Genomic DNA, 24,660 nt, shown 5'->3' with positions numbered 1-24,660 from the left:
AGTATTGGGTTAATAAGGTAGGATAAAAAAGCATTTAATATTCACTTCAAAATGTCTTTGGCCTACTGGCCTTGAAGAATTTATTGATATTAAGGCATATTTCTGATTTCTGAAACTAATTTTTGAAAGTATGTGATTGGATGCTGCCTTTCATTATATATATATATATATATATATATATATATATATATATATATAGTTCCCCTTTATAATCGCAAAATACTGAAATCTTGAATTTCAATATTTTGAGACCATACAGACGAAAACTTCAAATCTTCAAATACCAAACCTTCACAATCCCGAAGCTACAAATCCCGAACACACAGCATATACCACACTACACATAAACCACAACACCCACACTACAAAACAAATAAGCACACAAAAACAAAACACCACACATCCACATACCTACACAACACATAAGCAGGGGGGCAAGTCCCACTGCACCAACCCCCACTTATATATACTAACTCCGAGATCGCACAAACAGCAAAAGACAGTACACTTAACACCCAGACATCCCACAGTCCCTCACACACAAACACACACACATAGACAAACACCAACACATCCAACAATTGCACACTCGTACGTTCACCTTACTACCCTAACCCACACCTACAACTTACAATCTCACATACACTCAAATTCCCATCCAAAATCCTTACAAAACCCTCACTCACCTTAGATTCCATGTAAATCCATACACTACACCGAACAACATCCAAACCAAACTGCGCATGTCATGTACCGTAAATCCTTAACCACGAATTCAAAATATATATGTCTATATATATATATATATATATGTATGGATCTAGGACATTTTCGTTAAAAAAAACAAAACTGCATTAATGTTTTAGTAGGGGGCTTTGCCCCCTGTGCCCCCCACATCCCCTACTTTAATATTCTCCCTCCGAGACCGCACTAGAGTGGGGAAAGGGGAATTTTCCCTTACCTGCACCGTAGTACAGCATCGGCAACAGGCATACTTATGCGAAAGTGCTTCTTCGGTGAAAAGCACTTTCGCGTAAGTATGCCCAGCTGTTTGAGTTTCAGACGTTTGCTCGAATGACCCATATATATATATATATATATATATATATATATATATATATATATATATATATTTTTTTTTTATTTTGTATTTACTGGAATATGAGCATATTCTTACTCATTTATGTTTTCATTTTTGACAGAGTTTATCTATAAAAAAAAATTTAAGCAAGGGCACTGGATACAGTTAATTAATAAAGTTGCCAGTCACTTGTCTGCATCTTTCTTGTGAGTGCTACCTGCCTTAATGATGCTTGAATTCACTCTATTCGGTGGACTGAGTTTACAACAAGATTTATTTAATCCTAGTGTCTTCCTTTGGAAGACTGGATTTATTTTCCCTGCACTGGTTGAGCATACTGTCTGCTTATTTGTTATTTTGTTCCCCAGCACTATGTTTATTTTTCATACTGAGACTTTATCGGATCACATGGAGGACAATTCCACCAATTTCCTCTCAGTTCCCTATAAGTAGTAACAAGCATAATGAAGTACATTTCCACAGCTTGGTACACACCCAGATTTTAGTCAAAAAATAGAAAACTGATCTGATGGACACTTTCAAAGTCAGATGGAAATGTACTCCATTCACAAAGGAGAGGTATAATTACCAAGTCATGGCTAATGCATGTGAACAATGGATTATATTTATGTTAAGAAAGAGACAATCTGCTCCTCTAGAGATTAAAGGTACAATAGCATACTTCAGTCCCTTACTACAGGCAGTGATTTTACTGTCATTAAGGATTAAACAGCTGTGAAGAACAGATAGCTGGCATCTTGACTGCGAATGTTTGATTTATTTTTTCCGGGCCCAAGATTTACTTGTCCTTCACATTGCACAGGTAAGTAATTCATACTCTGGAGAAGATGAGTGATTTCAGCAATGTGCTCAGTTCTCTATTGTCTTGGTGTATAGGTCAATACGGTTTCAAAATATGAAATGCTACAAAAATAACCAGAGCTTTTATAAATCAAATTAAATGGACTCAGACATACCTAGACTATCCCCATCTACAATGCTTAATGCCTGAAAAGCACAGATGCATGGTTGTGTGGAAATGCTTATTTGTTCATTAGTGTTTTGATGGACCGAGTGAATGTGCTCATAACAGTCGATACTGCTGCACTCTGCTGTGCGCCATTCCCTACTGTGTGTCCTAATATTCTACTCATGGACTCTTCAGCTGCTCTCAGTAGAAATGTGTAGTTCACTATCACCTCTTCAACTTTTCCTAGAAGTTCTTGGCGTTGAGTTTCTGAGCGAACAATATAGACCAGCCTAACAAATGTCTCTATAAGGCTGCATAACACCTGAAAACTACCTGTGATGGCCGAAAGCATATGTGATGGACTTTTGTCTACAGCTGCTACTCTTCGGCATGAAGCCCTAAACTCCTTGAACTTTAATGCTAAGTCTTGTTTGTATTCTGCCAGTTTGGAGACGTACACTTTTGGGTCACGTGCTTCCGTGGTTACAACACACTGCCTTAGGATTGTCAAGAGTTCATTTGCATCCAGCTGGGCAGTAAGAAATCCCTCTGGTAGTGTGTAGCCTCTCCCCCGGAGGGCATTAATTCTGGACAAACAACCTTCAAAGCTGGAAGTCCTAAGATCTATCTCCTGACTCTGGCTGTTGTCTGGTGTACTACAAGCTGTTGCATCCAAAACCTGAAGAGTTTTGCTTACAACGGGCACAGTTTGGTCATCCAGCTGCATGCCTGGCAGGATCTGCATTGGAATTGAGTAAGAGAGTTCATCCTTATCACTAGCATTATCTTCAGCATCACATTTCCTGTAATAAAAACAGTAGCGAATGGAGCAGCATTTTTCATTATCTGTCTCCTCTTTGGGAATCTCTGTTACTCTAGCTGGATATACATCTCTATGAATAGAGTATATAGTAGGTGATTTTTGAATTTTTTTATCATCGTCTGCTTGCACAAATGGGGGATCAGTAGTTAATTCTGTCCCCTGACCTTTTCTAAGGTGGGTGCTAGTAGTGGTAGCAGCAACAGTAGTAGTGCTATCCTGGACAATAGATTCGGGTTCTTTCTTCAAACTCTTCAGTTTAACTGCATTTACATTTTGATAGCCTTCAGAGGAGAGGGAGGCTAGATCGCTCTTGTCTATTTCACTGCCACTGTAGCGACGCATTAGCTTTCTGTAATGAGGTGCCCTCATACATTCACCTCTAGAGGTGCACGTAGCAAGGCAAGAAACACTGCGCTCAGGATCTGACTTGTTATCCCTGGATTCAAGACTTGTAGATCGTATTCGAGCATTCTTAACATTTACATCAACACTAGAAACCCTGTTTTCCACTGCAATTCTATGTGCTTCTCTGTCTCTTCCTTGCCTCTCCATTTGTGGTCCAGCAGAACTAGGCTGCAGTCGTAAGCCTCTGCACACACGTTTGCAGTCACAGCTGCGTCGCTGTTCTCGTGATATCCCAGGTACCTTTTGCAATGGGCTGCTTCTTACCTGACATGGGCAGTGTCCTGGGACTGGATGGTGCAAAAAATCCTTAGGTGGCAGCTCAACCTTAGCTTTTGGTTTCAAAAGTTCCTCTAGAAACTCCATTTCATACTGTTTTACTTTCTGGAGCTGCACTTGTCTCTCATCTGTTTCTTTCTTTAACCGAGTTGGGAAAGTGGCAGAAAATAAGTTTTTTAGTTTGAAAGGAGCTTTCTGTGCTTTTGGCTTTGTTGGTAGCCCACTATCCTTGACATCGAGCATGTTTTCTGTGGGTGGTCCAGGAACTGGGATTGCTACCGCAGTGCTGTCTGGTTTTAATACTGAAGGCTTTTGAGTCTTTTGAGGATCACTTGTGTTTTTTTGACTGATGTTAATTGTGGAGGGGCTTGCTTGAAACTTCTCTTCTGGTTTAGATTTTTTTATGGAACTTTCACAGTGAGGTTTTTTACCTTCAGGTGACTTTGAAGAGATTGAGCTGCTGTTTGCAACTGGCTTTTGGCTTAGAGGTGCAGTGACTTTTAAACACAGACCTTCCTTGCTTGACTTTGGCTGTATATTCTTTTCAGAACCATCTTTTATATGCACCCTTTCATCCTCAGTAGGAGAACAGTGGAAGACATCAGCATCATGTGTTTGTAGATGATCTTGTTGTTTGGGGACCTCATTCTTTTGTGGACTACAGATGGAAGTGTTCTCAACATGTTCTACTTTCCCTTTAGGTCCTGCATGCTTATTGATACTGGTAGAACATTCTCTGTCAACATTTTTAATATTTTCAGCACTTGGCATTTTAATAGGTAGGCTTCTAGTTTTCAGATCCTCACTTATAGCCACATTGTTATCATAGATGGAGGCACTTACAGCAGTAGGTGCATGTGTTAAAGATGGAATTTCTTTTGCAGATGCAGGTGAACTTACATTGTCTTCTGGTTGCATATTTCTATCTGGACTTTTCAGTAACTCACTGCACAATGTGGAAACAGGAGAAGAGCTGGAGGATTCTTTTTTGTCTTTGGCATCACTGAAACTGTTTTGGTCAGATTTTGGTGATGAGGATGACTTACCTCCCTGATCTGGATGATGTGCAGATATTGGAATATTTAGTTGCAAGTTATACATTACACCTGTTTTCTCCTGCTGCTCATGTTTTACTCTAGCAACACTTGCTTTAGGATACTGATGGTGTGTGGATGATTTAGGAGAATCAGTCACCTCTTTCTGACCCACACGATAAGCCCCTCCAATAATAGCCTGTGTTGAGCAGGTCTGAATTCTAAAAGGCAAATCTTTCTTTCCAAGGATGCCTTCCTTATCAATATGATGAGCTAAAAGGTATGTAGTGTTCTGTTGTTGTTTCATTGCTGTGACCATCTCTGAGATGTCTGTAAGTTCTGAAGAATTGGTTTCATGGCCAGAATCCATAGATGATTCAGGAGTAATTGCAGCCAGAACAATAAGACCTACAGAAATAAATAAATATGCACATATTTGAAATTGCTCAGATTATAATCCAGTTACAGTTTTGAATTTAAATAAGTTTGACAACATAATGATCTATTAGAAAATAAACTTTTCTGTACAGTCATCTTTATCAAGCCACTAGGAAAATAAAACTATTGTATACGAAAGATATAGCTCGATATTTCTTTTTTAACGGAGATAAACTCACTGTGCAGACCTGCAAATATCAAATATTATTATATACAGAGCAAAGGTGGATTTACTCTGTACAAGGGCAATTGACAGTTACTGTTCTATGGCCGGTGTACATTTGGGTGGGAATGGTGTGAAATTAAAATAAAAACAAATATAATCTTAATTTTTTGAAGTACTAGATCCTCATGGCAGCCTGTGGTAACCATGGAATTCCTGAAGCACATTTTATGGAGCTGAGTATCAGACTTTACATTCTAATTATCATCTAGTGGCATGGGGGGGGGGGCAAATACCAACCTGCTAAGTGACTTAGAATCTTACAGAACTGAAATATACTCTATTTATTTATTTATTTACTGCCTGCTGTTTACTGGGATGGTCTGACTGGGCACTCAGGCCCATTTTCAACAGAAAACCAGGGAGAATAGCTCTGTTAGCATTACAAAAAATTACAAAGAATTTACAGAGAAAAAAAACAGTTTCTTAACAGTAGAAATGGGGTTTTAGAATCATCCAATTGGTGATCCAATCAAGAGGCTAATACAATTTGATTTATCTAGGACTGGCATACAATAATAATCAGGTTGCATTTACATATGCAGCAGTATACACATTTCTTTTACAATGGAATGATAAAAGCAGTACTCGGTTATAAATAGGATTAGTTATATTTACAGGCTAAGGCAGGAGAGCTGGAAAGTTAGAGGTTGGTGACAGTCTACAGATCTGAGACAGATCAAGAGCCAGTCAAGTCAGGGTATGAACAAGAACGGAGCCAGGAGGAGTCTAGCTACTGTTTCAGGTTGTGCTTCCAGCTAGATGCACAACTGTCCTGTTTTAGTGGGACAGGCAGTGAGAGTTCCACTGTCTGGTGACCTAGGATGACGATTGTGAGTTTCCAGCTGTATTATGGGATTTAGAAGTTATCAGCAGGCTCTGATTACCTGAGCAAAGGCAGCATGGTGGGAAGTAATGCTCAAGAACGTTTTGTAGAGAAGGGCATGTGTTTGGTTTATGCATTATTTTGTGGGCAATATGAAGTTGAATGGATACAAGGAGATTAGTGTAGAATTTGTACCTATGAGGCATTACTGAAACTGGTATTAAAGAATAATTTCTTAATATTTTAACAAATATTTTTTGCAAAAAATGAAGGTGGGTATGGGCTCACCATGTGGTGGTGGCTCTTAGCAAATACAGTGATGGCTCAATGGGGCAGAAAGTTTGCGTTTAACTCTATGTACGAAATAACATAATTTATGTACAAGTTTTCTTGATATCATTTATCATATGGGAAGGTAGTATGGAATCTTTAAATGAATTTTTAAATTATATAAATCATACAACTAGTTTTTTAAAGTTCACTTACCTGATGAATGATAAACAGTTTATCTGGATATTCAGTTGGAGAAAGATGTAAATGGACAGCAATTTTTGGTTAAAATACATCATAAGCCAACTTTTTCAAATACATACCTTCATTATAGTAGTAGTCACCCATTTAATCAAAAGTGGGCTGTGGTTAAAGGCCAATTTGTTTGAGCGGCCTAGATGGTGTCAACACTTGAACATTTTTTTAGATGAGTGTGACAAAATAAAGGATGTTTTTGGCAAGAGAATATCCAAATAAGATGGTTAGTGAATTAATATTAGAAGTGATTAATAAAAGGGAAAGTGAATTTTATCTTCCTAGTTTGGTATTTGTACAGTTTTTATTGTGGTGTTATTTGCTGAGGTAATATTAAAGGGCTTATAGGTTGTTGAAAGAGATCTAGGCGTGAAAAGGATTTTTTTTGGTCATTTAGGATTAGCTGATGAGCCTTTAGCTATATTTCTAAGGAAGTGAAGGAGTCATTTGTTGAAGTAGTGGAAGGGCTGAGGTTGAGCAGATGATGGTGGCAGGTTGCTTATGAAAATATTAAAAAGTTCTAGAACTAGAATGGATCCTTGTGGTACACCAGGAATAGGTCCCGATTCCATTTTACAGCCTGTTGTCTGTTGAAGAAATAGCCACAGAACCAAGAAAGAGCTGAATGAGACAGTAATATGGGAGATAGTTCATTGATTAGGAGTTGGTGGATACTATGTCAAATGGTCTTGACACATCCAGGAATAGGGAGAATATTATGTAACCATTGTTTCTTTTGGTATTTATGGTTTCTGAGATGTGGTGTGGTTGAAAGCTGTGCTGCGTGGAGGAGAGTAGATTGTTGTTTATGAGATGGGTTAGAAGCTGGGAGTGTAAGCATCTTTCTAAGATTTTGGACATATGGGGAAAGAATTGCAATGGGGCAGTAGTTGGAGAGATCTATGGCTGATCCCCAAACTGAGGTTCTCCAGACTCCCTGATTCAGAAGGGCTGGAAGCCTGGGTAAAGTATTAAAAAGAATAGAAAATCAGTGATGGTAAGAACTATCAAGATTAGGAATCAATTACTAGAGAAAGAGGAAAGAGAAGAGATGGACTGAGTTCTGATGAATGTAAGCAGTCAGTTTAAGGGATTTCTGAGAAGGGGAAAGTGATCAGACAGTTAATGCTGAAACTTGTTGAGCTCATGTGATGGGCAATTGCTTAGGAGGAAGGGTGCAAGGAATATGACAAACTGTGGAGATGGACTACAGCTAGGACATCTTGACAGAAATGCCTCGAGCAGGCAGAATGATACAGCCAGAACAAAAGCAGAGGTAGTTAGGAGGGCAAAACAAATAGGGAATGGTCAAAAGAAATGGATGTGTAAGAGCTAGGAAACTACAGGGTGAGAAGGGCAAGAAACGAGCAATGAAGAGGCATAAAGAGACAAATGTAGTAGGCACAGCAATAAAGCTGCAGAAGAACAGAGCAGAAGGGGAGAGAGAGGTGGGCAGAAGTAGAAGCCATGACATTGTGTATTAAAGCGATAATTAGAATTCAAAATGAAAAAGAAGGTGGGACATATGGAGAAGGAAAAATGAGTCAATGCAGGATGGCAAAAACATGAAGCAGAATAGGATCATAGCATCAGAGGAGATTAGTAGGCGAATGGCCCTGGGGCCCTTACAAGCCTAGGCAAGAGTTTATCCCCAAAAAAAGAAATCTCAATCAGTACCTGCCAATGAGGGACACAAGTGGAACCCCTAGGACAAAATTTGTCATTTCCCATCCACTCATGAAGGTTGTACTTGAAGAGGGTCAGCGACATACTTTGATGTGTACGGGGAGTCTATTCCAGAGACAAGGCAGCCTCTGGGTGACAAACCTGTCCCTCCAGCAGGTTTTGTTAATGTCACATATTAGATTCAAGCCTTTTCATTGAGTAATGTGCCAGACGTTAGGACTTGCGTATATAGAGCATCTCTAGTAGAGCAGGTCTGAGATTGCCTTGTAGGGGAGACACGGATCACCTGAGCAATCTGTATGATACCAAGTAGAGTGATAGTGATTTAAGCCTTTCCAAATAGGACAGAAGTTGGAGGCCATGAATTCTCTTTGTGAGGCATTTCTGTGGCCTTTCCAGTTGGTGCAGGTGTTTGGATACCAAATGGAGTGTTGTACTCAATTATTGACCTAATGAGGGAAGAGTACAAAGAGGTAATAACCTCCTTTTTTCTGGATGCAATCCCTTTACTTATGTGATAAACAAAGTAAAAGGCTTTTCTGACCACTGCCACTACATGATGGTTGAATGTGAGATTGTCGTCAACCTATGTACCCAGGTCTCTCACCACAGGTTGTATGCTTAGGGGGTTGCCAGTGATGTGGTAATCTGTAGGGCCATGTTTTTGCTGAATGGTATCATACATTTTTTGCATTTAACTTAAGGCCATGACTTTGTTACCAGTCATTTGTTGCTGTGAGACCCTCTTGTAGTATGTTATCATTTGGAGAGTCAAAGACAGCACCCAACTTACAGTCATCTGCAAACCTGGTCAGCCACAGGCCTTCTGTCTATGCCTGGACCTCTGAGAAGTAGATGCAAAACAGTATGGGTCCCAGGACAGATCCCTGGGGAACACCACTAGTGACAGGTCTGCTGTTGAAGATGGAGGCACCTATTTTGACTTTGTGTGTCCTATTGGTGAGCCAGTTGGCCACCCATCTGATGAAATAGGGATTTACACCAAGTTGTGTTAACTTTTCAATGATGACCGAGTGGGGGATTGTGTCACTGGCTTTGGCCAAGTCAAGGTAAGCTGTATGTACTGATTTTCCTTCATCCAGTGCCTTGGTGACAGTCTCAAAATAGTCAACCAGATTCAACAGGCAAGATCTGACCTTGATGAATCTGAACTGGGTGGGGTCAAGTGCTCGGAGATTGCATATGTCCTTGTTTATGAGGTCCATAATGATATGCTCTGTGGCCTTACAGATCAGACATGTCAAGCTAATGGGGCTACAGTTTCCAAGGTCAGTAGTGGCACCACCTTTGTGCAAAGGGATGACAATGGCAGTTCTTCACTCTGCTTGAATGAAGCCTGTACTTAAGCTATGGTTGAATAGGGTGCTCAATGGTGAGGCAAGTTCTTGCTGGAGATGGTGCAGAATACAGCCTGGGATACCATCAGGTCCCATGGAAGCTGTGTTCTTTGCCTTGGATAGGGCCTTTAACACCTGTTCTGTGGAGATGTGAGGTGCGGGACAAGTATTGGGGATGGGAAATGGACCTTAGGGGGTGGGGACGGGGGGGGGGTGAAGTTTGCACTGAACCCATCTCCTAGCAGGTTGGCTAAATCAACAGGATCAGTGTAAGTGGTACCATTAAGAACTAATTCCGAAACAAACATGGGCTTTGCTAACGTAACTGAAAAAGGCTTTGTGGTTCGCCTTTGTTTCAGGAGGTTAGTTTCAATTCATAATTGGCTTTGGATGTTTTCACTAGTGAGCTAATATGCTTGTTGAGGCTAAGGAAGGAGCTTTTCCAATTGGGAATTTGTGCCTTTTTACCCCTGGACAACAGTTTCTTCCTTTCATTTTAATGTCTGTTGATAGAGGATGTCCACCAGATAGGTTTGCGTTTCCTTGAGGAGCAGGCTTTAGTTCTGTTGGGTATGGCTGAGTCCATGCACTTGTACAGGTGCTTGTATACTGCGCTAGCATACTGTTCAGCATATTTGTCTGCATCCTCTGAGGGGGGCAGTGGTATGAAGCTACTGATACCTTCCCTTACAAGGTTGTAGTCAGCTTTTGAGAAGTTTTTTTTGGCCTGGTTATGGCTGGGGAGTTGGACAGGACAGACACTTTAAATGAGACAGATGGATGGTCTTATTTCACCAGGGAAGAACTTACTATGGGGTGGAGCAGTGGTCACCCATGTTAGTGAGAATCAAGTCTAGAATGTTATCTCCCCTTGTGGGGGATGAGACAAGCTGGTCTAGTACATTAGAATTGATGAAGTCAAGGAATCTTTGGTTGAGTGCATCAGACCAGGAATAGTTTACCCAATCTATGGTGGGGTAGTTGAAGTCACCAAGGATCACGGTGTTAAGGGGTACCTTGATGCAGTCAAGTAGGTCCAGGTAGGAGGATTGGGTGTCCTGAGTCATGGACAGGGGTCTACTCCTGGCTATACCTTGGATGGGTGTCCTGCCAACTGTCAGTGGCACCTGGAGTAGTTCTAGTTCATCATGCTGGCAAACCAGTCTGGATGTGTGCTTGTCTTTAATGAAAATATAAACTCCACCACCATTAGTCTTCCCGACCTTATTTTGGGGCCAGAATGTCTGGAATGAGGTACAGCCTTGTAAAGCAAAGGTTGTCTCTGCAGCCTTGAACCAAGCTTCCATGACTGCACAGATGTTGGCATCTTCCAGTGTGAGGAGACCCTCCAGTTAGTGAAATTTTATTTTAAGGCTCCTAGCATTAAGCAGCATGACCTTCAATGTGCTTTTTGGCAGATCTTTTATGTTGGAAGATTTGTCTTTGGGACATTGCCTAAAAAAGGCACAATGGGTGAGGCACGAGCCTTTGCCAGTATCCTGAATCCCAGGGGTGAAAAATGGAGGCCATCTCTGGCAAAGCATTGAGGCCTGTCAGCCGTGTCATCCCAGGCAGACCGATACCGGATCCCCTTGGAATGATACCAGAAACTAAGGAAATTGTTGAAGTCAATTATTTTTTGTTGGTATAACATTCTTAGTGAACGTAGGATTCTGCTTAGGGTTGGGGTCATACCTGCCTGAGACACACTCAGAGTTCAATCACGTCTCTCTTCATATAGTCCAGGGAGGTATGTCTCAAGTCATTCACACCAACACGAACAATGACAGAGTCATACTTGTACCTGCTGTGGAGAGACTTAAGTGCGTGCATGCTGTGATGGATTCTGGCACCTGACAGACAGCTGACCATGATCTTCTCCTTATCCAGCCTGGTGAGGGGGACATCGGTGTGTCTCACATTTGAGTTTTTCCCCTGTTCTTGGAGTCTTACCCCCCCCCCCCCCACCACTAAGGTATAGGCTAAATATTTCTGAAATTCTAATCAAACAATGTGAACTCCAGTTTAATTTTTTTTCTCCAACCCTCCCACTCTTTTCTTGTAGTTTTAAAAGGCTGTATGTCTGGCTTCCACCCCTTATGGTAATCTGACTTCCAAAGTCCTTTTCTCCCCTCTTTCATTGCTATTGTCTGTTGTATAACCTATTTAGGTACTAACTTTCCCACCTATTGTTTTCCATGTACCCGTAATGCTAACTGGCCACCCAGCAAACCAGTATTGCACTTGTGTAAACCTCTCTTACTACAAATTTTCTCCTGCTCATTTTTCCCACAGCTCCCATCTGCTCTGCACCCTAGTCACAACTAAAGGAGTTCAGATTTAATCCTGCTCCATCCTTGGCAGATAAGATATTTATTTTATTGTTTTGTACGTCAGTTAATTGTTAAGAGGGCTACTGCTTTATTTGTTGAGTTTGCCTTTTATTCATTCTAAAGGTCCCTAATATTTGAAATTGTCTTGTCAAGGTAGTTTAAGTTTTGTTGTAGCATTACACTTGCAAGTAGTCTTTCTTAACACTATTACATCAAGAGTTTAGCAGTGCAATGTACAGACACAAATGCCCAGAAAGTTAATTTTATCTGCAAAACTGCCTTTGGAATTAAAACCTGTAACTTAGTGTGGCCAAAGCAAGACAAGCTTAGAGCAACTAGTATGCATATTAAACAGCACAACTATCAAATCTTAGTATAATTTGAACTAGTGTAGTGCCAAGCCCCACATACCACTCAAGTAGATCATTGTATAACCCAGTCCACATCCTACAGCAAACTACCCAAATACAACATGAATATGCAATTTACAAATGTCTCCATAGTCAATTTGGTAGAAAAGGGCATCCCGATAAAATGTAGAAACTGTCTCATGTTCATAGACAACCATTTAATCCTTAAAAAACAAACACAGAATGTGACAGATGCGCACACACAATTTCACTGGAGGCAAAAATCTTGCATACAAACAAGTTTGCCAAGAACACGCACACACTACATCCACCACACAGTGTCCACCACAAACATAGACCAACCTATGCTGACACACAGAAAAGCAATCTTCCCAAACCTCACAGACCTCCTAAACCTATAAACGAAAATACCTATCCTCAGCAATCTGTAAAACACTCACCAAAAGTAACACCAAACAACACACGTACTCCTACACTCAATGGAGCCCCAAGAGCAAAGCCCATAAGACAAGCCAACACATTACCCAGAACTCTTGTCATAGGGGACTCCACTGTATGACACACAGATGACCCACTCACCAAACTGAAGATGATAAAGGTTATCTGCCAACAAGAATCTCCAAGATATGCATGCATTCAAGTCACTGCACCACAGGCACCAGTATGATTCTATCATAGTCCTTGTGGGCATTTAATACCAGAGATGTACTTCCCTGGATCATAATAAAATGAGACATTGGAGGTCTCTCTGAATATATGTCACAGGCAGATATGTGCCTTGCACTAAGCAGCATTTTACCTTCATAAAAGATAATTCCACAGTATGGAAAAAGATGACTGACTTTAATAACTGGCTTAGTTTCAGATGTTTTTCCAGGGGAATTCAATATTTGTCAGCCTGGTAGGACATGGTTAACAGACCACGTTGCTTTTCAAAGGATGGTCTGTACCTGTCTCCCTTAGGCTTCCGGATATGGGCTAAAACTTTATCCACTGCATTAGATTATTTTTTTGGCAATGCTAAATTGACAAACCTATCAATGTAGCAAATAAAACCCAAAGAAAACTAAAGGTGTTACTGCTCAATGTTAGGAGTCTAAACAAGAAACTCCACACCCTACAAGCTCTCCTTTCTCTGGAGAGTATACACATCTGTGCTGTTACTGACACATGGTTTAAATCCACAGAAAGTATCCAGGGAGTGCAAGGCTTCAGTCCCTTCCACACATTTAGACCATCAGCTGCAAAGATAGGGAAAAAAGGTGGAGGAGTCTCAATCACTATCAGTAACAAACATAACTTTAAGTTGGTTAAACAGAATTTATCCACACACATCATCATAAACAAATTCCTGTACCAAGTCCTAACAAGCTGTAGGTCACCCGCTATGTTCCTAGAATCCCATAGCTTATACATAGACCTACAGAGACACTTACCATAAAACCAAATACCCTATGCATGGGAAACTAACTACCCCTCTATTGATTGGGAAACATACACTGCCTTATACTTGCAGGCACAAGGTTTCCTGGACTTTATTAACACAAATACCCTTGACCAGACCACTCCACCAGATGCTCAAGCATACTGGACATGGTACTCACCAATATGGGAGAGTCCTGCACCTCCCACCCATCCCACCCCAAGGTTCACATCCTCACTGATGAGGTCAGACCACCACACTGTCTCCCTCAAAATAAAAATTAACTCTGGAACGCCAGCAAACCATTTAATAGTTAGAAACTATTCAAAAGCAAACTACACCATATTAAGTGATAGTTTACCAAAATGAATTGCTCTTCCCAACCCCTAGTTCACAACAACCTATGTGGAATTATTCAGAGTGACCCTTTCCAAACATGTAAATGTCTGTTTAGAGGCTGCTGTACCTACAAGAAGTAAGCCCAAACCAAACTATAAAGACAAATCATACTGGGCAAAATCTTAATCTTTAAATAGGGTATATAAAAAAGGAAAAAAAGTCACAGCTACAATAAGGAAGAGCAACTCCCATAATGATAGTTGCTCTTTAATTAAACTAAACAGGAAACTAAGCAAACTAAGTCCAACAAGGTCAATTACAAGATCTAGATAGCTTCACAGACAAGCACAAGAACTTCTACAGTTATGTCCAAAACGTCAAAGAGAGCACACATCAATGCGCCAAACCGGTTGTCAGTCCTTTGCTGAGAAAAGAGATATGGTGAATTTGATGGCTGACAAATTCATCTCAAACTTCACCGCCACTCCCCCCAGGCTTCCCTCCATGAAATAACATAACTCCCCCAATTATTAACAGGGAGCAGGTCCTGGCAGTGCTTGATAATGTGGGTCCCAACAATATCCAGGGATACCTCCTAAAATAGCCTGAAATATGATCTATCAGGACCATTTGAGACACTTTTCAACTATAGCCTCAAAACAGGCTTTTTACCATGAGAATGGAAGACTACAATGGTTATCTAGCTTCACAAGGGTGGACAATCAACTGCCCTCAGAAACTATAGCTCTATTTCTCTGACTAATATAATATGCAAGGCTATGGAACAAATTATCATGGAAATGATCAACAAAGATGTAGACAACCTTAAAACTCTGGACCCAACCCATTTTAGCGTTGTTAAGGGAAGATCATGCTTACTAAGCCTGGTGGACTTCTTTGAGAAGGTCACCAAGGCAATCAATGAGGGGGAAATTGGTGCATACCACCTACCTGGACCTGGCTAAGGCATTCAGTACAATAGCCTACTCTGGTACAGTTGACAGACTCACTGAACTGGGCATAAACCCTATAACTTGGGGTCTATATTAGATCAACGAACGCTTAAACAAGCGAATGCTGATTGATCGACCTTATTTAAGCGAAAGGTCAAAATATCGAAGCAACAGAAACCCAAATTTTTTCCTAGGGAAATAATTCAGTTGTCCGTTTCTGTTGCTTTGGTATTTTCAGTGCTGTGGTGGAAAGTTATGGGTCGGATTCAGGTAAGTGTGCGACTGTGTGGATGTGAGTGTTAGGGTAGGTTAGGTGAGTTAGGGTTAGGGTTAGGGCGCGGGTTAGGTATATGTGCGATTGTGTGGACAAGAGGGTTAGGGCAGATTTAGGTGAGTTAGGGTTAGGGAGCGGGTGAGAGGAGTGTGCGATAGTGACGGACCTTAGGGTTAGGGTTTGGGTTAAGGTAAGTGGATAGTTAGTGGTGTGTGCACAGTTTAGTGTAGGGTTAGGTGTCAGAATTTAGGTGTGTGGATTTCTGTTTGTTTGGTGTGCTTGTGTTGTGTGTGTGTTTTGGATCAGTGATTTTTTTCCCTAGGAAAAAAAAATCACTGATCTGACAGTTCGAGATTGTAAGCTTTCGCTTACATAAGGTCGATCAATCAGCATTCGCTGATCTAATATAGACCCTATAACTTGCTGGATTGCCAGCTGTCTCACATACAAGACCCAGAAAGTCAGGATTGGTGATACCACCTCCACTAAGAGACTGGTCACCAGTGTGGTACCACAGGGCTCCATGCTGTGACCATTCCTATTTGGTATTTACTTCTCAGAGGTAAAAGCTAATGTCAAGGGTATTTGGCTGACCAAGATTGCAGATGCCTGCAAACTATCATTCCCCCATGACACAAACATCTTACAAGAGGGTCTATCACAGTCAAATCACTGGCGCCAAAGTCACAGACTAAAACTCAATGCCAAAAAATGCATTATAGTGCCTTTTGGGAAAACTGCCACCCAGACTAATTACTCCATCTATAAGATACCCTTAAGAGGTGACCCAGGATTCAGAGATCTGTGAACATATGTAGAAAGTGATCTGGCATTTGATCAACATGTGGACAAGGCAGTACGGCAATCATTCTATGTCACCTGTTTTAGAAGGACATGGTATCCAAGTCTAAGGAAGTTGAGTGCCACTTCATTCTGCCCTTATCAGATTCATCAATGAGTATAATGCCCCCTTCAACATGTACCTGACCAGACATATGCCACAGTTGGAATTCCCAGAAAGTTTCCTTACCAGGAGAATACATGATATAAACATATTGTCCTATACGCATCACCTTAAAACCCTATCTCTATACTCTGTCTCTTATAGGTTACTGAGAGGCAGTCTATGCCTGGCATACACTGCATCCTCAGATCCAGCTTATCCACAAAATGAACAGCATCGGAACCACTAAATCCAAGGATTTAAATTTTGCTTGTGACATTAACAAGACATGCTGGTGAGACAGATATGTCTCTCAGAGGATCCCCATGGTCCAGAACAGGCTCCCCATTCATGTGAAGCAGAGTATAGCCCTAACCCAATTTAAACAAAACCTTGACCAATGGATGGGAAATTGAAAATTCACTCCGGGTCTGGCCCCCATGTCTTTGATAAACAGAGGCAGACAGTAACTTCGTAACATACACCTTCCTAATAAATGCCCATGACACACATGAACACAAATGGGTTGGATTTTACGGCTAGGCTTATAAAGGCATTGGTGGTTGTTAGCCTAGTATACAAGTATGACCTAAGAACTGATGAACGTGCACTCTTCCAGGGATGTTACTTATGCTTCCAGCTGTAAGCGGATAGGATGAATCAAAGGCCACTGAAATGTGTCAATAGTTTTCTGGAAATAAGGCTTGCACATTGCAGACACAGAAATAAATAAAATAAAACAAAATTCCTTTTTGTTGTCTAAAAAACAACAGAAAATTGGGCATGAAAATTTAAAAGTTTAATGAGCCACCATTAGCATCAACTCACTGTAAAGGTGCAGATTAAGTTATTTATTTTAATGTTTATTTGTTGACATTTGATTATCAGGCAAGTCCAACTGGGTAGAAACCCATTTTCAGCAGAGGCCCAGGGAGAAAAGCTACAGACTATTACAAAACATTTTAACAACAATTTTACAATCTTCAAAAACAAGTCAAAACACCTGCAGTTTAAATAATTATATCAAATTAGACAATATAAAAAACATTGGTTGAGAATCAATGCAAGTTATAGGACATCTAATATTTAGAAAAATTGTAGACAGTTTGTAGAGCAATTAAGGAAAGTTATTCTAATACAAACAGGGATTACAATAAGAAGGAAAAACAGGCTTATAAAACGTAAGCACTTTCACAACCTCTCTGGTTGCTTCATCAGACAGAGTGACGAATTAACAGACCCTTAGTATAACAAGAGTAAATCATCAGCTGACATGCCTTAATTGGAATTAATTGTGTGCCACAGGTGAAAACAATAGAAAACCATCAATTTTATGAGAAATAGACCAAAAATATCAGCTCAAAATCTGGGCAGTCTGTGAAAAAACAGACAGCTGAGAGGTATGTACTAAAAAGAATGGCTTAAGGGTGCAGAGCAGTGCAGAAACTGAGGATAATAAAAATAAGTGCTGCACCAGAACTTACACACCAAGAGTTTATTAAAGAAAACAAAAAAAAAAACACATGCACATATAAAACGTAAGCGCTTTCACAACCTCTCTGGTTGCTTCATCAGACAGAGTGACGAATTAACAGACCCTTAGTATAACAAGAGTAAATCATCAGCTGACATGCCTCAATTGGAATTAATTGTGTGCCATAGGTGAAAACAATAAAAAGTTAAAACTTCAAAAGTACATATTTCTATCTAAAACTATAGAATATATATAAAATATATATAAAATCAATTAAATATGTAATATATAATATAAATATTAATTATTAGTATAGTCTATGTTAAAAAATATATATATATAAACTATATATATATATATATATATATATATATATATATATATATATATATAAAATACAAAAAATGCAGATAAAAATACATGCATAGCTCTATGTATACTTAAATAAATATCTGGATATATAAATGTCTAAATAACTCTAAAGGACTTCACATTGTGCAGAGCTATAAACACTAAAGGGATGGAACTGAGAAAAAGATTGCCAGTCTCAGTGTTTAATTCGACGGAATTTAAGAAAGGGTTTCAAGGGTGCCACACCATTCAAACCAGGGTATTTCTCAGTTTGAAGTGACAAAATCCATTTCTGTTCAATGCTCTCAGTTAAGCTCTATATATCACCTCCTCTCATCCCTAGATAAACCACCTCAATCACAAGGAACTTAAAGCTATGTGTACAGTCTGTCTCTTTGATATGTTTTGCTAGGGCATTAGTCTCTTTAAAATTATTAATATCTCAGATATGCTCAAGTATCCTATCTTTGAGCATCCTGTTAATCTTGCCTACATAAAATACATAGCATTTCTGACAAAAAGAAAAATACACAATATTATTCGACAATCCGCATAACTAGAGCTAGTAATGGTGAACTTTCTAGTAGGATGAGTAAAGGTTCTATAAGTGAATAAGTATAAGTATTTACAAGCAGAACATCTTCTGCATGGGAATATGCCTAGTCGGGTTGAACTAAGGCATTTGTTCATATCCATCTTATTGCATAGATATTGTTTCAAGGGCCGATTGTTTCTGAAAGAAAAGGTGGGGTTATTTCCAATCTTATCTAACAGTCCAGGTACTTCTTGTAAAATATGCCAATTTCTCTTGATAATGGAGGTGAATTCATTAATGTCACTTGAATATTGGAACACTACTCTAAACTTGTTCTCGGTCTGTCTGTCCCTACTAGCATCATTGTGATGTGAATTGTTAAAGTACAGTTTGCATCTATCATTTCTGTGAGTCCATGACTCTCTTATAGTTGTGTCAATCTCCTGTTTGGAGTAGCCTCTCTCTAAAAATTCTTGAGTTATAACTTTTAGGGCCTTGTGTGCATCATCTTTATTGTGTAACCATAAGACCCTGTAAATTTGTCCCTTCAACACATTCTTAGGGATATGTCTTGGATGCATACTTGATTTATGTAGTAGGGTATTTTTTCTAGTAGGTTTCTTATATATGCTACTACTGACACCATTCAACTCTGATTTAATGACTTTGACATCTAAGAAATCAATTTCATTAAGTGAATGCTAAGTAAATCTTAATAAATCTGTGGTAGTGTGTAGATAGTGAACAAGGCTTTCTATCTCACTTGCATGTCCCCTCCATAACAGAAAAATATCATCCACAAATCTGACATACCACAGAATCTGTTCAAAATAAAGATGGACTTCAGAGAGGAGAAATTGTTGCTCCCAACATGCTATGGTTAAGTTGGCGTAGCTGTTGGCACAAGCAGTGCCCTTTGCGACGCCAACTTTCTGGAGATAGAATTCATTTTCAAACACAAATATATTGTTTTCCACAATAATCTCAAGTAAATTGCAAATTAATTTCACCTTGCTGTTATCAAAACATCTATTTATATTCATAAAGTCCCTGATCATATCTATCCCCCATGTATTAGGAATGGAGGTAAACAGTGATTCAATATCCATGGTCATGAAAATGTAATCACCTTCAACAGTTGAGAGGTAAGGTTTGTGCTTTCCTTCTAATTTACAGCCCAGTAGTTTTTTTTTTCACTTTCTTTTCCATACCTCATAAATACAGCAATCAAAGTGCTTCTTAGCTTTTAACCAGGTTTCAGGTTTGCCCGTTTTCACATCCTGCACAGTAAGGTGCACTGCAGACTTCTCTTTACTTCCCTGATTTCTTCTGTTTCTGCAAATCATGATACATTTACTCTGACATAGCAAATTAGTCATGCTTCAAATCCTACTTGTCCCCAGCATTCGCAGGTTGCATAAACAATTATAGTCACTATTAAACCAGATAGGCATGATGCATTACTGTCTTCCATCTAGTTTCCTCATTTAAGAATTAAAACCTAATATGGTGGCAAATTACTTTTTCACCTTTAGTCTACTCATCTCCACTTTCAAATTCTTAACTAAGGCTGCACAGTTTTGTAAGGGTTAGGGCTGCACATATGACGTATAGGGATAGCTTATCAGTTCCTGCTACTTCTATCAGTGAGATTATGCTATAGATCTTCTACATGTCTTTCTCTTTTTTATCCTTTTTTCACTATCATTTCTTTCAAGAAGTATGTTAAAATATTCCCTTCTCGACAAACAACATGCCCGCTAGCAGCTCTTGAGGTAGCTATCCTCCACTTGAACTGGTGACAATGAGTCAGACTGCTGAAATGTTTTGCTGGAATGAATGGATGTGGCTTGGGATCCTCATATGTTGGTGCACATGTGGGGGTAGTGAAGGTTGGCACCATCCATGCAGCAGAGTATAAAAAGGAAAGTTGACTTGGAGGTCTTCCCATGTTCCATGTAAGTAGAGTTGGCAGATGAGTATTTTACATATTATTATTGTGACATATAGTTGACAGTTTATCTTCCTAGTCATATGTATGAGGGATCTTGTGCAGGATGTTGCACCTGAGGGTATTTAAATATTCATATTGGCTCTTTATGTATGTCCTCATAACAACAAACCTAGTATTATGTAACTAAGACCTATTTGGAATACTCAGTCATCCTAGAGAGTTTAGGTGAAATGCTTAATAAACTATCATGTTAGATACCTGGAGGGGTGTAGCTGGGAGGAACAGCTTACCTGTTCTGAAACTGAATGATGAATTGTTTTGCAGTTATGGACTAGTCAAAGATGACCCATACCAAATACCATATTTGAACACAAAGATGCTCAGAGGTGTACTTGGTGCACCACCACCTTAAGCCAAAGGTCAAAGATTGACTTTGCAACCATATCAGATCTGTGGGAATACATTTTATACACTTGGTTCAAGACAGGTGGTCAGTTTGGGCAGATAACCAAGACAGAAGATGGGTAAAGCAGGAATACCCCAAATATATTGTGAGGGTGTACCAGAAATGCTTAGCCAATGTTTCTGTGATGACTTGGGGGGTTCTAGACGTGACTAATAATTACTGATAAACCAAGAGGGAAGCAGCTGTAATGGTCAACAAACTGAAGGTAGGAACGTGGAAGGAGTTTACTGAGGCTATGGGATATTGCAAAAATCTTGATGAGATCTTCTGCAAGTCCAGCTATTTGGTGACTTAGAAGGAGAGGTATCATATTTCTCATGCTGTTCTTAACAAGGATGGAGAAAGACTCACCTTGACTAGGAACATTGTTGAGAGGTGGAAGGAGTAGTCTCAGTAACTCCTCAATGTGGTGCATGCTTTCCTTTAAGGAGACAGAGTCAGAATGAGATGATGGGACTGGATATACTATAGTAGATAATGTCACTGCCTTAATCAAATATTTCCTCTGTTGCAAACTGGCAGACATGGATGAATACTGGAAATACTGAAGGTGATGGACATTGCTAGGGTGCTATGGTTAACATTTCTTTTCAGTAATGTCTTGAAGAATGGGACAGAGCCTCAGGACTTGCACACTAGGGTAGTGGTCCACATTTTCAAACAGGAAGACACCAGGGGTGTGTTTCATTTATAGAGGTATCACACTTTACATTGAGAAGCTGAGAAGTATATAATAAAAAAGTGAGCAAAACGCAGTTTTAAACAAAAAATAACTAAAAACAAAATAAACCAATGAGAAAATCACTTTAATAAAACAACAAACAACTCCAGTAACCACTTTAGTCTCTTTCAATCAATTGAGACTTTGTAAATTATTTAAATATGGATGTTATACTAATTACTTCAGTCTGAAGAAGTCTCAGTTGATTGAAAGAGACAAAAGTGCTTACTGGTGTTTGTTGTTTTATTAAAGTGATTTTCTCATTGGATAATTTTGTTTTTAAGCTGAGAAGTATGTCAGGGGAGTGGAAAGGAGACAACCATTTAATAGTCAACCCTTAGGTTCAGGAAGAGCAATATGGATTCCATCCAGCCCATTCGATACTGGATTGTCCCTGGCCTTGCATAGATACTGGAAGGGTTATGGGAGCTTGTCCACGTCTATATTGCAGAGCTAGGAAACCTATCGCTGGGTGCCCCAAGGTATTTTATGTGAAGGATTACATCAGCTTGCAGTCCCAAGGCCACTGCCATTCGGTTTCTTTGCTTGAGGATCGAACGTTCTAATGTATTTTTAGCAGTAAGACAAACATTAAACTGTGAACATGTTCAAGGTGGGTATAGAACGTGGGGTGTGCCTTGTCTCCCCTTCAGACCTCAGGTGAAGGAGCTTAAGTATCTTGGGATGTTGCTCACAAGTTAAGATAGGTGGGGCTAAGAGACATTAACAGCTGATGGATTTAGTGACAGTACAGCAGATACTGTGCTACACTGTGGAGAAGAAATGAAAACTAAATCATAGGATAAAGTACTCGATTCATTTGTTAGCTTGTGCCCTCATCTTCATCTACAGACATGAGCTTTGGGAAGTAAGTGAAAAGATGAGACTGTTGATACAAGTGAAATAAAAGATTTTTTTTCCACAGTGTATTTGGATTCACTTGCCATGATTTAGGAGCGCAGCAATCTGAGAGCATCTTAGAATACAGTCATTAGTCTCTTCTGTTGAGAGGAGTCAGTTGGGATGGTCTGGATACCTTGTGAGATGCCCCCAAGATGTCTCCAGCTGGAGGTGTACTAAGCCCAGTCTACAAGGAGGAAACTGGGAAAAGAAGTCTGTTCTGTTCTACTCTACTTTACTTGCTGTTACCATTTCAATCACAAAGACAAGCACAAGCAATTTGGAAAAAGAATGAATGAACACACACCACAGGCTCAGAAACGTAATTAGTAATGATTTGTAAAAAAGTTCATCACATTTAACTGTCATGAGTAAGTTGGATTCTACTCAATGCGGGTAAATTTGTATTCTTGGATGAAGTATTAGCTGGCATTTGACAATAAGACAGACTTTTTGCCAGATGCACATTGTAAATTAGTCTCATGCAGTACATTTAAAAAAACCACATTTTTTTCTCTATTCAATGTAATGCATCTTACTGAAATGTTTTTATAAGGACACATTAGTAAAAATGATCAACTCTGGACTGCGATATCATACAGATATTGTTCAGTTACATTACACCTCAACACAGCACACTTGACATGTTATTTATGCAAATGTGAGCAGTGTACTTTCCTTCATGATCTCAAGCAGAGTCACAGTCTCAAAGCGCCATATTCTATAGAAAATTGGAAAGCAAGAGACTTCACTCAGCAGGTTAGCATGAAAACATAAATTGTTCATTCTAGAAAATTAGATACAATGAAGGTCACAGCTGGAAAGCAGGTGGTGTATCATAGTAGATCTGGTCTTAAATTACCTAACAAAAGATGATCCATTTATGTTATCTGTTCAGGAGAAAAAGTTAGCAGAGAACATCTGCCTGACATCCTTTCTTTTCTGTCAATTTTGGTAAATCAAACCATTTGAAGTGTTTTGATCTGTACCACTCACTCAAACAAATAATTTCATCTATCAACATCTGTCTAAGCGAAATAGTATTGTTATGCCCATGTTGTACTGAATAGATTTACTCTGGCAGACATGACTCTCTTACCTGTCCTTTTCAGGGTGAATCTCATTACAATTCCCACTAACTGACTAGTGTAGTCAGATCACTTCCCATGTGTTTCCTCTTTTCTGCAGAGAAGAGATCCAGTCCCCTAAGCCTTTCTTTACACAACATGGCCTTTATTCCCTTCATCATTTTGTTTTTCTTTTTTACCATTTCTAGCAGTGTGATCTCATTATCACTGCAAGACGTTCAAAAATATTATATGTGGCTGTAGTTCACTTGTTGAAATGCTCACTTGTTGGTCATAGTGAACTGCAGTGTGAACCACAGTTTGTTAGAACAAGTGACTGAGCGATTTCCAGGATGGTCAATAAAGGCAAGTAGTTTTGCAGTCGGTCTGTGAGTTTTTGTACAGGAGTGCATGTGCTAGGGATATAGAAAGGGTTAGGTAAAGGGATAGATTTCCTGTATGTGTGGGTATCTGTGAGTTAGGGTTAGAGTAAGGGTAAGGTAAGTGGACAGATTTACTGCTTTGTACATGCATGTGTATGGTGAGGGTCTAATTTGTCTTGTCTCATGGTAGTGTTACAGAAAGTTTTTTTTTTCAGGTAGGTGCATTGTTAGAGCTAGGTTCAGGGTTAGCATGCATAACTAAAGTGGACCTTAATAAAATGTGCTAACCCCGACCCTAGTCTTACTCTGCTTCTAACCCTAGCCATGTACCTTAGCTTAAAAAACTTTCCATAACACTACCATTACCACTAGTCAGACAAATCTGAGCTGAATTTTGGCTAGCATGCTGGTTTATACACTGAAAAAGAAAATTTTGTTTCCTTTTTTGATGTACTAGGTGTCAGTAATTTCTGTTGCCAGCATTATGAATGGTTGACATATTTTAGTGAATCTTTTGTTTGTCCATTA

The 24,660-nt window shown here is 39.5% G+C and overlaps 1 protein-coding gene across 1 annotated transcript in view; it reads right to left on the bottom strand.

Moving 5' to 3' along the window:
* Positions 1-1,132: 1,132 nt before the first annotated feature.
* Positions 1,133-24,660, bottom strand: part of FRMPD3 (FERM and PDZ domain containing 3) — a 581,141-nt gene continuing 557,613 nt past the window's right edge. Inside the window, exon 11 of the mRNA XM_044057050.1 lies at positions 1,133-4,997. Within this exon, the coding sequence (XP_043912985.1) occupies positions 2,125-4,997 (2,873 nt within the window). The 3' untranslated portion in view covers positions 1,133-2,124. The remainder of the gene's footprint in view (positions 4,998-24,660) is intronic.

The sequence above is a fragment of the Protopterus annectens genome, chromosome 15.part0 (genome assembly GCF_019279795.1).
Source record: "Protopterus annectens isolate FY-2018-M chromosome 15.part0, PAN1.0, whole genome shotgun sequence".
Classification (NCBI taxonomy): Eukaryota; Metazoa; Chordata; order Ceratodontiformes; family Protopteridae; genus Protopterus; species Protopterus annectens.
The sequence above is the reverse complement of the archived record's forward strand: the minus strand, read 5'-3'. Positions and strand labels throughout refer to the sequence as shown.